Consider the following 16,995-nt stretch of genomic DNA (forward strand, 5'->3'; position numbering starts at 1 on the left):
TAATTAGAATAATATGATTTATTCAATATAGCTATTATAGCTACTATTTAATGTTTACTATATCAGATAACCTGTTCTCTCAATCTTTCCAATTTGTTCAAAATCATGCAGCTAAGTGTATGTGACAGAGGTTGAACTAGAACCTAATTTTCTGCCTCAAAATCCATACTTGTAACTGTGGTTATGCTTTATTAATTTTACATGCAATTGTCAGTTTTATGTCTTGCCTTTTGGTATATATTTCAGTCTTTACATTTCAAGTTTTTAAGAAAAGGAATGTAGTTTGGGAAACTGCCCTCAGACATTATAGGGTAAAATGTACGGATATTTCGTATAGGGAAAAAATAGTCTGACATTGTCCATTCTCCACCACCAGTTAGCTGAACATTTAAAACATAGCTTTTAAAAAGAAACCACCAGACAAAATCTAGACCAAGGGAAATGAGGCTTGCAGTTCAGACATGGGGTGCAAAGGGAACAAATTCACCACCCTCGTCTTTGGAACACACTTATAAAATAGAAAAACATTGGCTTCTTGTTTTCTTGTTATTGAAACTTTATGCTGTTCTGCTTAGTTTTCAGATGCTTCGGGTGTTGTGAGTGGAGACTTGTATGGATTATGTATTCCTCAACTAGCCGAAATAAATGCTAACAATGGATAAGTGCAAACACGTTGAGCAATTGCAGCTTGCTCAAGACCATTCCATCCTAAGCCCTCAGAAATGGCATTGTGTGGACTGTAACACAACGGAGTCTATTTGGGCTTGCCTCAGCTGTTCCCATGTTGCCTGTGGTAGATACATCAAAGAGCACGCGCTCAAGCACTTTCAGGACAGCAGTCACCCCGTTGCACTGGAGGTGAATGAGATGTATGTTTTTTGTTACTTTTGTGATGATTATGTTCTTAATGATAATGCAACTGGAGACCTGAAATTACTACGAAGTACATTATGTGTAATCAAAAGTCAAAATTATCACTACACCACTCGTAGTGGGAGGATTTTACGGTCTGTGGGTACAAATGATGATTCTTGTTTCTTACACGACGGTGCCAAATCTCTGCTTCAAAATGAAGATCAAATGTATACTGCTCTTTGGCACAGGCGAAGGATGCTAATGGGTAAAATCTTTCGAATTTGGTTTGAACAATCACCCATTGGAAGAAAAAGGCAAGGTGTCCAATTTCAGGAAAAAACAGTAGCCAAACAAGAAGTGAAGAAAAGACGGCAAGAATTAGAGCATCAAATTAAAGCAGACTTGGACATTTTGCCTCCAAGAAAAAGCTTACGCCTACAAGGTCTGACTCAGTACACCACCGCAGTAGAACTAATTCCTGTTCAAGTACTGCCACAGACGCCACCCTCACCACCGGAAGACAAAGTGCTATCTACCCTAGAATTTGTAGGTCTCAAAACTGCCAGCGACTCCTCAGTCATACGAAGGCCAACAGTAACTCCTGGAGTAACAGGATTGAGAAATTTGGGAAATACTTGCTATATGAATTCTGTTCTTCAAGTTTTGAGTCATTTACTTATTTTTCGACAGTGTTTTTTAAAGCTTGATCTGAATCAGTGGCTGGCTGTGACTAGTGATAAGACAAGAGCTTCTTATAAGCATCTGCCCGTCACCGAGACTGTATTTCAAATCAATGAAGGCCAAGAAAAGAATACAGGCTTTCAGTGCTCCAGACACCCAAGCTTAACATCAGGACTAAGTGGTGGAGCATCAAAAAGTAAGAAAATGGAACTTATTCAGCCAAGGGAACCAAGTTCACCATACATTTCTCTTTGTCACGAATTGCATACTTTGTTCCAAGTCATGTGGTCTGGAAGGTGGGCCTTGGTTTCACCATTTGCTATGCTGCACTCAGTATGGAGACTGATCCCTGCCTTTCGGGGTTATGCCCAACAAGACGCTCAGGAATTTCTTTGTGAACTTTTAGACAAAATACAACACGAACTAGAGACAACTGGTACCCGGTTCCCAGCTCCTATTCCTACCGCTCAAAGGAAACTTATTAAACAGGTTCTGAATGTTGTGAATAACATTTTTCATGGACAACTTCTTAGTCAGGTATGGAGCTTTAAACTTTTCATTTTCATCTTGGGTAATTCACATAGTGGAGCCTATAAAATGCAGATTTTCTGTACATCTATTAGTGCTATCATTATCTTCACATTAGAATGGGTGTTTTTTTATGTGTAAATGATCCAGCTAGTTCATATATAAATGTTTCCTTCATGAATCAGGGAAAATTTTAGCATCCTTGGTATTAATACTTTTTTTGGGTAGGGAGGAAAGTTCTGGGAATACTTGTTTAGGTTAATAATATTCCATTGATCTAGAGCAAAATTGAGGAGCGTGTTATCTCAGAGGGAGAGATTTGAAGATGTACGTATAATGAGTATTCCACACACTTGAGTAATTTCAGGGACCAGGGAATAACCCTGGAAGGCTTCCAATAAAGCCAAAGGTCTACAACTTTCATAAGTGTTGTTTTTTTGTGTCACTACAATTTTATTTTTCTACCATTTTCTGTGTCAATTCTATTTTTTCTATGTAAATATTTGAAGCATATTATTATAAGTAAAAGTAAGATTTGTAAAAATAATACTTGTAGACAGCATGTACAATGAAAGAAATCCATACACAGGAAAAAAAGAAAAATCATCCCGTAATTCCACGATCCCACAGTCCAGAGAGAAAACTGCTAAATATTTGGAGTTTATATATAAATCTCCCCACAGTTAGGGGAGAAAACACAAGTATGTTTGGCTTAATGTCTGCTCAGACAATGTCTATCACATATAGATCTGTGGTCCTATTAGGTTTTTAGTGGTGGTGGTGGTTTACAAGGAAACAATCGAAGGATTTTTAAATCCAAAGGATTTTAAAGACCTCAGGTGGGATGGGCACAGCAACAGGAGGCAGGGCTGGTTCTCTTCCTAGCTTCCTCTTGCTCCTCTCCTGGCCCTCCCCCACCTTGGTCCCAGGAGTGGTGAGGACCACCACAGTGGCCTCCCATGAGATTTTCATTGTGCTAATCTCCCAGTGTTCAAATCACATAACCTCCTGTTTCACTGAATGTATTGTGGACAATGTTCAGCACATACTTGTATGTAAATTGTGTGGTTATGTTGTATTCATCTGCTTTATTCTTTTAAGATTATAAGGATTTTCCACAGCCTTAAAAATATATACTGACTTTGCCCAGAACATAGCAGTGTAATACTAAGTATATCATCTTCATTCCGCTGTTGTTAACTTGTAAATAATGTGCTTTTTTTTTTTTCATTATAATAATACCAGTATCTTTTTTCTAATGATTTTTTTGAGTTTGTAAAGAATTACTCTGTCAAAAGGTAGGGCTTTTGTTATTAATCATTTTCTTGGGGGCTCTTAAAGCTCTTAAAACATTCCATATATCAGTTGTCTCAAGCATATTTGTACATATGTTGCTATTATCATTTTCTAAACATTTACTTTCTATTTGAGCCTTTGGTATCAGCTTCTCTTCCCCATGACCCTGTGATAAATTATAAATTATTATTGTTTTAAAAGGTAGGATTTTTGATACACTTAGTCAAATTTCTTTCCAGAAAGTTGTTCCATTTTCTGTTTCTCACAGTGTGCCTGTTTTTTCTTTTATGGGTGAATTTTGAAATCAATAAAAATTGTTATTCCTGCTTTTTTGCTTCTTCCATTTACGTGTGTGATAAATAAACCTTTAGGGAACTAGCCATCTCTGGAGATTCCCACAGTTACTTTGTGGAATGTTTGCCGTGGCTGCCTTTTTTTTTTAATTCAAGAAACTTAAGATCAAAAGGTTAGGCCCTGGTCCTGTTGAGTGAGTCCCAAGCCAGACACTGGGAGTGTTGTTTTCTTTGTATCCATTTGTTATATCTATAAAGTGTAGTAGAACTATTTTATTGCCTGTGCCAGGTAAAGGCCCTGGTAGCCCGGTCGGTAAGTATTGGACTGCTAACGGCAAGGTCCATAGTTCAAATCCACTAGCTACTCCATGGGAGGCAGGTGAAGCTGTCCCCATACAAATGTATTCTTGGAAACCCTATATAGAGTCTCTTAGAGTTGGAATCATTAGGAGTGAGTTTGGTTTTTTATTAGTGCCAGGAATGCAGCCCAACCATTTGTAACATTTCATATTTTGTTGCATTATTGTTGCATGTATGAATCATTAATTCTGTAGAGTTGCCTTCAATCTTGTGCAGTATTTGTTGGCATCAAGACAGCTGAGTACATCACTAACGTATTATTTCCTGTTCTAGTAGAAATATGTAAGTTTCTATAAACACCCCATTTTTACTGTGCTACCTGTATTTGGATTGGGAATTCTCATGTAGTGATGTTGGCTATAAGTGAAAGTATGATCCCATTTAATACAACAATTTTAATATGGGAGCTGCTTTAATAAAGAAAAGTAAAGGTTAAAAAAAAGTAAAGGTATTTATTATAAGCCTTATCTTCTTAATCTAGTAATTGATAGGGTTTAAAATCTATAGAATGACAATATACTAATAATTGTATTTTGCTTGTATCATGGTTCACACAGCAGATTGAGTTCAGGGGTTATAGGGCTTTGAGAAGAGGAAAGAAAAGGGGCAAATAACTTTAAGCCTAATGTGTGAACATATATGTCTTATACACACACACTCACATATATATAATTACTCAAAAACAAACCCTCTCCCAGTAATTGAATTTATTCTTACTGAAAGCCACCCTTTGTAGGGTTTTCAACAGAAGCAGAGAGCCCCATCTTTCTCCCAGAGTGGTTTGTAGGTTTGAACCTCCAACCTTGGGGCTCACAAGTCAAAGCTTACTCAACAGCACCACCAGGACTTTTTATACATAATCTGTTTCTATTAAATAAGTCCACAGTTTGGGTATTTCACGGAATTGTAGATTTGACTCATGCCTTCGGAGTTTATTGAATTCCCAGTTGTTGTACAAACCCAACAATTCATAGTGGGTTTAATGACAGTCTTTGAAAGGGAAAATTATTTTTTAATTTCCTGACCATAATATAAAGAAATTATTCAAAAGTCTAATGGCACATTTTCAGAAGAAAAACTTATTTAATGGCAATGATCTCTAGTAAAAGAAGTAAATGTTTTGGTGGGAAGATTGTACTCCGTGAAACTAGTATTTATGTGTGTGTTAACGTTTTATTTGTGAATTGGGTGAAGGTTTAGAGTAGATCAGTGTTCATTCAACAAATCGTAAAATATTTGGTTTCATGCCACTGATCACAGTTCCCACAAATGTAGCATCACTCGTCCTACCTCGTTCTTTTGCTTCCCATTCCCTTCCTCATTCTTTCCTAACCCTTGCTGCCTCTGAACTCTGTCCTTGGACAAAGTGGGTCCTTTTAGTCTGGAATGGCTGATTGCTCTAAAGAGTGCATACCTTCCGAATATGTTTCTCCCACAGACTATTGTTTGGTTGAAAATTGAGCCACAGGGATGAGTTGGGTTTTAGACCAGAACAGTAACTAACGGCCATCTGCTCAGAGGTTCCAACCGTTTCTATTTGGCCAGTAAACTTGGTCTTTATGTTTTTTTTTAGTTCTGTTCCACATTTTTCTCCCACTATATCCAGGACCTTCTAATCTAATGTGATCCTTTTCAGAGTATTTGATAGTGGTAACTGGGTGCCATGTGATTTTTCTAACTTAAGGGTCATGGCAGCTGAGGTTTGTGTGGTTCATTAGTCCTTTGGATTAATTGTTTACATACTTCTTTGACTTTCTTAAGTGCTCTCTGCTCCAGATGGGGAGAGATCAATAGTAGTTGCATCTTACTTAGAAGACTATTCAAAAGCATTTAAGAACCCAGTGGCTACTCACCAAAGTAGGAGGTAGAACCTTTTCTACCTCCTACTATGGGATATGAACCATATATAGGGATATAAATGACCTTTCTGTCCCCTAAGACTATGGTCCTTAGTCCCCAGGCTCAGCAATATATTCCCTCAAGATGTTTAGTTATGGCTCCGTTTTCATAACTTTGACCCTCTATGCTCCACTACATTCATGGATGTATCTGCAACATATGTAAATGTATGGGTAGAAATATCCTGTCAAACTCCTTCCCACGCCTGGCCAGCTTTCTTATCGATGTGTACATTCATAGATTGTTACTGTTACCTTCACTACAGATTGTGACTGCAGTAGAACTTTCCTGTTACCTCTGACTCTTGTATTCCAGTCTTTCTTTGCCTTGGTCATTTTTTGCTGCCACTCTCTCCCCCTCACTCCCTCTTACTGCATATTGCCTATCCCTTAACCCACATTGAGATCCCTGCCTCTTCTGGTTAGTGACTTTCCCTTTTCCCCATTAGCCATCAGTGCTCCTTTTTGAAAGCCTTTTCTTTTTATAGTAGTGGATTCATAATACAGTATTTGCCATTTTGTGACTAATTTTACTGAACATAATTTCACCCAAGTTCATCCATGTTATGAGGTGTTCCTCAACCTCATCTCTATTCTTCCACATTACATAGTGAGATACTAATATTCTTTATTCACAGGTTACATGTCTTGCATGTGACAATAAATCAAACACCATAGAACCTTTCTGGGATCTGTCATTGGAATTTCCAGAAAGATACCAGTGCAGTGGAAAAGATATTGCTTCCCAGCCATGTCTGGTTACTGAAATGTTGGCCAAATTCACAGAAACCGAAGCTTTAGAAGGAAAAATCTACGTCTGTGACCAGTGTAACTGTGAGTAGAGACTGTATCATCTCTGTGCCTTTCTAAGATTATTAAAGTCAGAGGGGCAAAGAAGCTGGGAGAACCTTGGGAAGTGGCACTTACGAAAGTGAACTTGTTTTTGAGCTCATCAAAAGAAACTAGTAAACACTACTAGTTTATAACTGGCACTATGAATCATGTGTCTAATATCTAAATATTTGGGTTCTATAATCAGTTGTAGAGAAGGGAATAGAGTAGAAGAAAGCATGTCCTCTAGCGCCGAATGAAACTTTTGCTTTCTGAATATTTTGCTACAAATCAAAACAAGTGTACATATTTTATTTATATTGATATGAATACAAACTAGAACTATTCTATTTCTACTTATGTACATAAATAATGTATGTACGTCTGTATGAATATACACATATATAAAAGGAGCCCTAGTGGCATAACAGTTACGCACCAAACTGCTAACTGAAAGGTGGGGGTGATCTGAACCCACCTAGTGTCTTGCAGGGAGAAAAAAAATTGATGAATCTGCTTCTGTAAAGATTCTAAACCCCAAAAGCTAACCCATTGTCATCTGGTGAGCTCTGGCTCACAGCAGCCCTCCAGGTCAGTACAAGGGCCCTGTGATGCTTCCCAGGTTCCAATGGAAACAAACTGTCCCATCTTTCTGAGGAACAGCCTTTGGGCTAACGGCTGAGGGGCTGACTGCACCACCAGGGTCCCTCTGCTGGGTAGATGACAGCCTAGGAAACCCATGGGGCCATGCGCCTCCATCGCAGCGGACCCCTATAAGTAAAAAAGTGACTTGCCAGCATCTTTCAACAACATCATATGTCAAGGAAGAAAGCATATGGCTGGACTGCTTCTGTGGGAATGGGCTCCATAAAAATAAAGATTTATTTTCTTTTTAATCTTCTGGGTATCTCTTCTATGGGAGTTGCTATTCCAGTTAATGTGGATAGAGGGAAGACTGTGCCTTTGCTTTCAAAATGCTCACCATTCCTCGTAGCAGACACAGATGGACAATTAAGATCCACTGTAATGAAGTGCTCTACAGAGAGGTGAGCACAAGAACCAATCCAGGATGGGGTCAGGTGGGGTGGGGGGTGAAAAACTCACCTCAGTTCAAGAGAAGCCTCTTCCTCCAGGGGCTCACACCTTGCCATGGAGTCGATGACCACTGGGACCCTGGAGGGCAGGGCAGAACTAACTGCCCCGGTGAGTTTCTGAGACTAACTCCATATGGGAGTAGTAAGTCTGACATTTTTCCCTCAGAGAAGCTGATGGGTTTGACCTGCTGACCTTGCTTTGGGTTAGCAGCCTAACATAAACCCACTATGCCACCAGGGCTGCTCCTCCAGGGAGGCAGTGTAGGAAACTACATCTGATCTGCTGTGCTTAATTTGATGACTTCAGATTCCTCCATCAGTGTCCACACAGTATTTTAGTGTTTATATCTTTTCACCTTTTCTCCTTAATTTCCATGTCTCAAAAAACGATTGTAGGGTTTTAGATACTAAACTTGTACGGTATTATCAGTTTTATCAGTTGACAATTTTCTAGAACAATTTAATACTAACATTTTTTCCCTTGAGCGCTGTATAGTATGAACTTGATTTTAAATAGCCTCAGATTTATACAGTGTGAGTGAAAAGTCCAAAACCATGTCAAATTTGTTATTGTAAACAATTTTTTTCTTGGATAAAAATATGAATGTCTTAGATGCTTTCACCACCAAATTTGACAGGAGAGAGGTTATGAATGTAGAATTTGGTTGTATAACAAGTTTACCCATCTCCTGGGATTACCAAATACAGGCCCAAGGGAACTGTTTTAATAGAGAAAGGTAAATGTTTAAGTGTTAAGTCAAGGCGTTTCTATCTCCTGTCCAGTGTACTTGGTTTCATGTGTTCCAAGAGCAATCCAGGGGACAGGGCAGCTGGAAACCTGCAGTGCAGAGGTGCACACCTGGATGAGGGGCTTCTAGGAGGATAGCCTCACAATGGACTGGGGGTGCCTCACGCGTGAGAAGCAGCTCCAGCTATTGCTGGAGTCAAAAGCAGGAACAATAAACCCCGGACTCCAGTCCAATTTATATAGAACTTGTCCGTGCAGCTAATATTATGTAAATTTGCCTTCTTGAAAGGACTGAACCAACCCATACGCACAAATTCTTCATTACAACAACCTTCACGTACTGCACTGCTCTCTTCAATCATTAAAATGGCTTTGAGCCTTTTCTTGCACTGAAGATGAAGTGAGAACCATGGGCACCTGTTCCTACTCATCTACAAATTTGACTTAAGTATTTCACATTGAGATGTTGTTACATCGTGGGGTATGCAATCAATAAAACCAAATGTGTATGAATTGTTGAAGCCAATTTGCTGTTCATTCCATTCTAGAACACATCTAAAAGTTTTAAAATAATGAAAAGCACACTGAGGAACGAATCTGGTTGTAACCTGGGGACTGCCTGTATACACATGTGAAGGCGCAGCTCTTGCACATCAAGAGTAAGCCATGGTAGCAGTAGCCTAGCCCTGAGTTAGAGAACTCAATCCACAGGTGGACCTCAGGGCAGAGGGGACTATTGGAATAGCAAGATGTGAGGGAGGTCTCAGAGACAGAGTGGACAAAGGTTTGTCCTCCTGGGCTACTAATCAGGCTGGTCCCTATAGACCTTGATTAGCTTCAATAAATTGTTTGAACACAAACTTGTTAGTAGAGGTTTGTAAAAGGATATTTATAGTATGTTGAAACAGCCTTTTCCTATTGATTGGCAGAGCCCTGGGAATGCTGTCAGGGAAAGTGTTGGACTGTGAACAGCAAGGCCACCAGTTCAAACCCACCAACTGATCTTCACTTAATGGCAAAACAAAATCCATTTAAATTGTTTGTAGGATTACTATTACATCGTGTACTAGTTGTTTACATGTCTGCCTACCTCAACTGGATCTGAAGTTTCTTGAGTGTAAAGCCCTTTCTATCTATACGGTATAATGGCTACAACAAAATAGATGTGAATTAAAAAGTGTGTCCAGCTTTTCCTGTACCTTCAAATCAAATTTAATTTTCAATCTTTTATGTTACAGCAAAGCGTAGAAAGTTCTCCTCAAAACCAGTGGTACTCACAGAGGCCCAGAAACAGCTTATGATATGCCACCTACCTCAGGTTCTCAGACTACACCTCAAACGATTCAGGTTAGTAGTAAATTTTTTACCGACTAGTCACTTATAACTTATATTTTCTTGTATTTAACATTTAGTGAATGGCTTTTTTAAAAAAACATAAAAGAAAAATCCTGATCAAAAGCTTTGACCAATAGATAATGTACTGATTGGCTTCCCTCGCTAAATGGAAAGCTGCTTACATTTTACTCTTAGGTAATAGCTTTCCTTTTGTAAGTATTCAATTAATTTGGGGTGCAATTTTGGGGGGTTTTGTTGTTTTTTCAATGTATAACTTCAAAGTACTTAACCCAATTGCATTCTCCTTGTAAAATATTTATAGTTACAGCAGTTCAGTTTTAAGTAGGTTTTTTATTTTTAATTCCCCCAAATTCCCAAGATATATTTAAACAAGTAAATTAATTGAAAAATCTGTTAGTTAATCTAAGTGGATGATTTCATAACACTGGTTAGCCATGTTTATCTGAGGGGCTTAGGGTTGAGCTTAATGAGACACACTGAGAGTTACTGTATATACTTGAGTATAAGCCGACCCGAATATCAGCCAAGGCACCTAATTTTACCACAAAAACAGCATTAAAAATGTGCTGAAGTGAACCATTGCTGGGTGTGGTGTGGCGTAGCACAGGGCGGGACTGCCACCCCGTTTCGATACTGTGGTTCTCTTTGATAATTTTTAAAAGAAAAAAAATGTGCCGAAAAACTCAGCTTATACACAAATATATACAATTTGCCCTTTTGTGTGGATGGATTTACCCATTCTAGGTATTTTTTTTTTAAACATTAGGGGCTCATACAACTGTTATCGCAATCCATACACACATCAATTGTGTAAAGCGCATTTGTACATCATTCTCAAAACATTTTTTCTCCACTTAAACCCCCGACATTACGTCATTTTTCTCCTCCCTCCCCGCTCCCCCTTCCCTCATGAGCCCTTGATAGTTTATAAATTGGTATTTTGTCATATCTTGCCCTGTCCGACATCTCCCTTTACCCACTTTTCGGTTGTCTGTCCCCCAGGGAGGAGGTCACATATAGTTCCTTGTAATCGGTTCCCTTTCCTACCCACTCTCCCTTTACCCTCCGCTTCGCCCCTCACACCACTGGTCCTGCAGGGCTCATCCGCCCCTGGATTCCCTGTATTTTCAGTTCCTATCTGTACCAGTGTACATCCTTTGGTCTAGCCAGACTTGCAAGGTCGAATTGGAGTCATGGTAGTGGGAGCGGGGAGGAAACATTTAGGAATTAGAGGAAAGTTGTATTTCTCATCGTTGTTACATCACACCCTGACTGGCTCATCCCCGCCCCAAGACCCTTCTGCAAGGAGATCTCCAGTGGCCTACTAATGGGCTTTGGGTCTCCACTCCGCACTCCCCCCATCATTCACTATGGTAAGATTTTTTGTTCTGATGATGCCTTACACCTGATCCCTTCGACACCTCGTGGTTGCATAGGCTGGTGTGCTTCTTCCATGTGGGCTTTGTTGCTTCTGAGCTTAATGGCCGCTTGATTACCTTCAAGCCTTTAAGACCCCAGAAGCTATACTTTTTGATAGCCGGGCACCATCAGCTTTCTTCGCCATCTAGGTATTTTATGGTATGTGGTACTAACAGTTAAGGAACTGAGAGGTTGACAGTTCGTTTATCCAGCAACTCAGAAGAAAGGCCTGGTCAATTATTCCTGAAATATCACAGCCTTTCAAAATCCTATGGATCACAGTTCTAGTGTAATATATATGAGATTACCTGGGGTCAGGACTCAATGGCAACTTTTAAAAAGATAGTTTGTAGGACTCTCTCTTAAATACTTTTAAGTATTTAACTTTTCACATATGGCATAATTGTTTTCAAGACTCAGCCATGAGTCTTCAGAATTTAATTTCCCTTTATTGCTGAGTAATTCTCCTTTGTATGTCTATACACATTTTGTAATCTCTTGATGGGCACTTCATTCTTTCAAACTTTGGGCTACTGTATTTCTGCCATGTACATGTGTGTGGCTGAATCACTACTTCTAATTCTGTTGGGCATACACCTAACAGAATTGCTACCTTTATGTTATTTGTTTCTGTTTAGGGCATCTGCCAAACTTCTCACAGTGGCATCATAATTTTACACATCCAAAACAATGTCCAAGTGTTCTCAACATCCTCTCCAACACTTAATTTGTATAGCAACCACATACCGTATATAATTGAGTATATAGGTAATTTTTGTATACTGTTTCTTTTGCATGTGGGAAAATCCAGTTGGCTCAGCAACGATAGTTGAGGAAACTACTGTTTCCTCAGTGAATGGATTTAGAACTCACGGCAAGATCAGCTGGCATTAGATATATAGGCTTATTTCTAGATTCTCATTTCTATTTTGATACTTATATACTCGAGTATAAGCCGACCCAAATATTAACCAAGGCACCTATTTTTACCACAAAAACTGCATTAAAAATGTGCTGAAAAGCTCGGCTTATACGAGTATATACGGTATATAAAAACCACTTGTCAACTTGACTCCTTGCAACTCCTGTCAGAACTGTATTCCATAGCGTTTCTAAGGACTGACTTTTTAGAAACAGATTGCCAGGGGTTTCTTCCAAAGTGCCTGCCTCGATATCTATGTCTACTTTGTGTTAGTTTCTGGGGTCTTTAGTAGGAGTCGGTCTAGACCAGTGGTTCTCAACCTTCCTCATGTTGTGGTGACGCCCCCCAACCATAAAATTATTTTTGTTGCTACTTCCTCACTGTACTTTTGCTGTTATGGAATCAGGAGACCCCTGGGAAGGGGTCGTTTGACCCCCAAAGGGGCCACAACCCACAGGTTGAGAACTGCTGGTCCAGACCATAAGTTCCCCACACTGATTTGGCCTACCATTCGCTTTTCGTGGGGGGGCCGGAGGGGGGGTGGTTGGGGAAATCACCCAGCGTGCCCTCCCAACTATTAAAAACGTTTGTTGGCCATAATTCAAGATAAAGTGTTGATATCTGCAGCCCACCTGAGTTGTCCCAGCACCCTCGGGTGATATGGCCCACTTTGGGAAACACTGCTCTAAATCCAGTGTGTGATTATTTCCCTTGATTTTGTTGGTAATTTTACCCTGGTTTGTTCATAGGTGGTCAGGGCGTAATCACCGAGAGAAGATTGGTGTTCATGTTGGCTTTGAGGAAATCTTAAACATGGAACCTTATTGCTGCAGGGAGTCCCTAAAATCTCTGAAACCAGAATACTTTATCTATGACTTATCTGCGGTAGTAATGCACCATGGCAAAGGATTCGGCTCGGGACACTACACTGCCTACTGCTATAATTCTGAAGGAGGTATATGGATGGGAGAAAACTCACAGGCTTCTGCTTTTTTAAAATTTTTGAATTATCTTAGATCTGCTGCAGCGTTCAGGTTTATGCAGAAAACTGTAAGTGTGCAATAGTTTTGACTAAGGAGTATAAACCAAAAACGCCAAAGTCACTGCCACCAGTCATTTCTGATTCTTCGCAATCCTATAGACAGAGAACTGCCCTAGTGGGTTTCCAGGAACAGACATAAGGGCCAAAAATAATCACCACCACCAAGGGTTAAACCCTATTCATTTTGTCACTAATTATATAAACGGGTAGAATTTCTATATATAAATATATATGATGAACTTCAGTATATTTTAAAATTCATGTATATTTATACATTTGCATATATGTATGTATGTATATATATATATATATTTAAGGGTAGAATTACACTGGGAATTAAACACAGTATCTGTCTAGTCAGTCATATTCTCTTCCAGAATGATATAATACCCAAGCTTTCTCTTGACAGAAGAGAAAAATGGTTAGTTTCCTTTCAAAAACTTATTTAAATCAACACCTTTTCTTATTAAATACTAGAAAATGTTTTTAAAAGTTCTTTTATAAACAATTAAGGGATATTTCTATTTCTGTGCTTCACTCTAGGGTTCTGGGTACACTGCAATGATTCCAAGCTAAGCATGTGCACTATGGATGAAGTATGCAAGGCTCAAGCTTATATCTTGTTTTATACCCAGCGAGTTACTGAAAGTGGATTTTCTAAACTCTTGCCTCCAGAGCTCCTGTCTGGTAGCCAGCATCCCAGTGAAGAAGCTGATACATCTAATAATGAACTCTGCAGTTGATCCAAAGATTGTAGGGGCTTTCTCCTTATGATTTGTATATAACACTTTTTAAAAGGGCTGACTCCACAATTTTGAGCTTCATTGTTTTTTTTACTGAAGAATCGGTGAACACATTACTGCATTTTATCTCTAGCTATAACAAAGCTCCTTTTTACAGAGACAAAATTAGTATACGTACACATGTATCAACAAAAGGTAACTAAACTTTCCAAAATAATTGGAAATTTTAAACTTTCAGTGTTTACTTCAGGCTAGTGTTACCTCTGTTGTATTTTAATGTCTTCATTGGCCCAGATCATGACTTTGTGCAATTTTCTACTGAAGTTCAGAGTGCATAATTTTATAGGTATTTTTTATAACTTTTCTATACAAATTCTTATTAACAGGAAAATTATATACTTCTTTCACTTGTAGTCTTGCTGAAAGGGCAGGGGCGGGACTCGGGGGGACAAACATTTCTTCCAGGCCATTTGTTTATGGAAATTAACTTTGCCTCTTGAATTAAATTGCTGCATGCAAAGTATAATATTCATGTATCACGTAAATACACACCAATCACATTTGAGACTTTGTTTCAGAAGTCCAACTAGATATTATTTTGGCTAAAGGGACATCATTTTTAAAATTTATTAAGTTTTAATAATTATTACTATTTGTCATAATCAAACTGTACTGTATCCAAATAAGAATGTCAGCTTTATAATGAACTGCAATACTATGGACATGAAAAAATGGCTGAGACTTAAATTTCTCTGGCAACAAATAGGGTTTGTCTACATTCCAATAAATCAAACAATATATTATGTCACAGAAGTAGTCTAGCCTTTGTTTTAACACCATTTTATGTTTAAGATTAGCTCTCTTTAAAGTTTTGTATCACATTGCATCTTGAGATTTGTATCCCTAATAAATAAAAATGTCTTAAAGAGAAACTACAGAGGGCAGAGAAGATAATTGTTTAAAATTGGCAACTAGGCAACATGTCTAGCACTGCATTTTTCTAAATAGAGCCTAGATTCCTTACTCTTGCCCAGGATCAAGTCTCTTAGATATTCAAACATTAGGCCGAAACATTCAGAAGATATTTTATATCATTTAAAGTTGCATTTTGTTTAAAAAAACAAACATGAGGCGCTCTTATGTTCTTCATTAACAATTCTACTAGATCTCTTTCAAGTCTACTCAGAAAGGGGGAGAGTCTATTAACCTCTGTAGATTATAGATCAGCTATGTAACAGATCAGCTCAGTGTTAGCAAGTCATTTATTCCTTTTTTCTCAAGTTGGTTTGTTTGTAGGCTAAATCTTTAAAATACTGTAAAATACTGCTTGCTATCAGTGGTCGCCTCAAAGTATAAAACTATAAAAAGTCCCATGTTGACAGATTTTTCTTAAATTTCAGAAATCAAGTAATTTGAGGCAGTTGATAGTGAAGTACAATAAGAATGTATTAATTGTACAGACAAATCATTTAAGCCAAAAATATAGCTTGGGTATAAAATGACTATGATTTACAATCGTTTTTTTAATAAACACCTACCTATGCAAGTTGTTACCTCAACTGTTACATAATTATACCTCATTAAAGATTTATGTGGACAAGATTCGGAGTTCAGCCTTTTTAAAAAAAAATCTATTTTCTTTGCATAGAGTATATGCTTATTTCAATGCAAAAAAACCATGGTAAATCACCTAGTTCTTTAACCTTTTAAAACTAATACTTGATTAGTTTTGCATAACTTCTTACTGTGAAGCTTAAACTCAGCATGGACTTCTACATTCTGCTAAGATAAGCTAACAAAAAACAACATTTTGGTTGCAAATAATTTACTAAAGGCACTATTGTTTTTGTTATCAATAAAAGGTACATTATTGTAAACATGACAGAATGATTTCAAGAGATACATGGCTAGTAGGTAAACAATACAATTTTTTTCTTTGTGGCAGCTTTCCTATTTACAAGATCATATCTCTTCCAGCCAGTCCAGGGGCATGTATTGATGCTAATATTCCCAACAGTTACCTTGAGTTCACTAATGCTGAAAAGGTCTTAGAGCAAGTACCCAAACTTTTCACTCAAGGGATCACTTCTAAAATTCCCAGGCAAAAATCAAGGAATTTTTACTTCCACCGGACAAGAGGGCTCAAAAATCCCATAGGAACTAGCTGGAGGTCACACACTGTAGCATGTCCAGGCATGAACTGATGGATTCTGCCACCACTAACACAGAAATGGAAAAATAACTGGAAGGTAGCTATTGAACATTAGCACCATAATAAACACGACTCATATGGCTAGAAGCTAGATTGTTTATCCCAATCCCACAAGGTAACATTCATATATATCTCTAATGCTTAAAAAGCAGCTGTTTAATGTCATAAATGGAACACAAGTCATAGATTTCTTTCCTACAGAAAGAAAATTTAAATATAAACTAATAGCATCCCAGAGGCAATAAATCTTTTTTATGCTAAAGCATACAAATTAAGGCTTGACCTTTGTACATTAAGTTTTAAAATTGCATTAGTACACTCCCAACAAATCATTTCAAGGTAAGAATTCAAGTAACTCTAAAGAAATGGTAGTGGGGCTCAGTTCAAACAATACTATACACCTTACATTCTACTTCTGCATTTAGCTGCTGATGGGAGTGCCGCTGCAACCTCCCTTCCTGAAATGCTATCCATGTTATGACTGCAAGCCACTCAAAGGGCAGCATGTTACAGAATGACTCATGAAAAAGCCCAATAGTGTCAATTTAACTTTACTAACAAGATGGGATATTTTCGTGATGATTTTTCTTTGCCATTATGGCTTTCAATGCCCATCCTGACTTGACAAAGATGAACATATCTCCCAATTAAAAAAAAAACAACCACTGAAGGACCTAAAATGTCACAAGTTTGCTAAAACAAGGCTTCAAGTGGGAA

General features: G+C 38.2%; 1 protein-coding gene across 1 annotated transcript; it reads left to right on the forward strand.

Annotated features, from left to right (window-relative positions):
* Window positions 1-645: 645 nt before the first annotated feature.
* USP44 (ubiquitin specific peptidase 44) lies at window positions 646-14,491 on the forward strand. Its single transcript, XM_004700383.4, has 5 exons — window positions 646-2,073; window positions 6,550-6,745; window positions 9,823-9,931; window positions 13,031-13,236; window positions 13,867-14,491. Exons 1-5 carry the CDS (start codon window positions 646-648, stop codon window positions 14,064-14,066), a joined length of 2,139 nt encoding a protein of 712 aa, XP_004700440.1. The 3' UTR covers window positions 14,067-14,491.
* The last annotated feature ends 2,504 nt before the right edge of the window (window positions 14,492-16,995 follow it).

The sequence above is a fragment of the Echinops telfairi genome, unplaced genomic scaffold (assembly GCF_000313985.2).
Source record: "Echinops telfairi isolate 266 unplaced genomic scaffold, ASM31398v2 ScPeMD7_2;HRSCAF=8, whole genome shotgun sequence".
Classification (NCBI taxonomy): Eukaryota; Metazoa; Chordata; class Mammalia; order Afrosoricida; family Tenrecidae; genus Echinops; species Echinops telfairi.

Excerpts from the sequence above, each read along its gene's own strand:
- USP44 (XM_004700383.4), top strand. The coding sequence starts at position 646 with ATGCTAACAATGGATAAGTGCAAACACGTTGAGCAATTGCAGCTTGCT. Across the intron at positions 2,074-6,549 it reads ATGGACAACTTCTTAGTCAG|GTTACATGTCTTGCATGTGA; the intron begins GTATGGAGCTTT and ends CTTTATTCACAG. Across the intron at positions 13,237-13,866 it reads CTGCTATAATTCTGAAGGAG|GGTTCTGGGTACACTGCAAT; the intron begins GTATATGGATGG and ends GCTTCACTCTAG.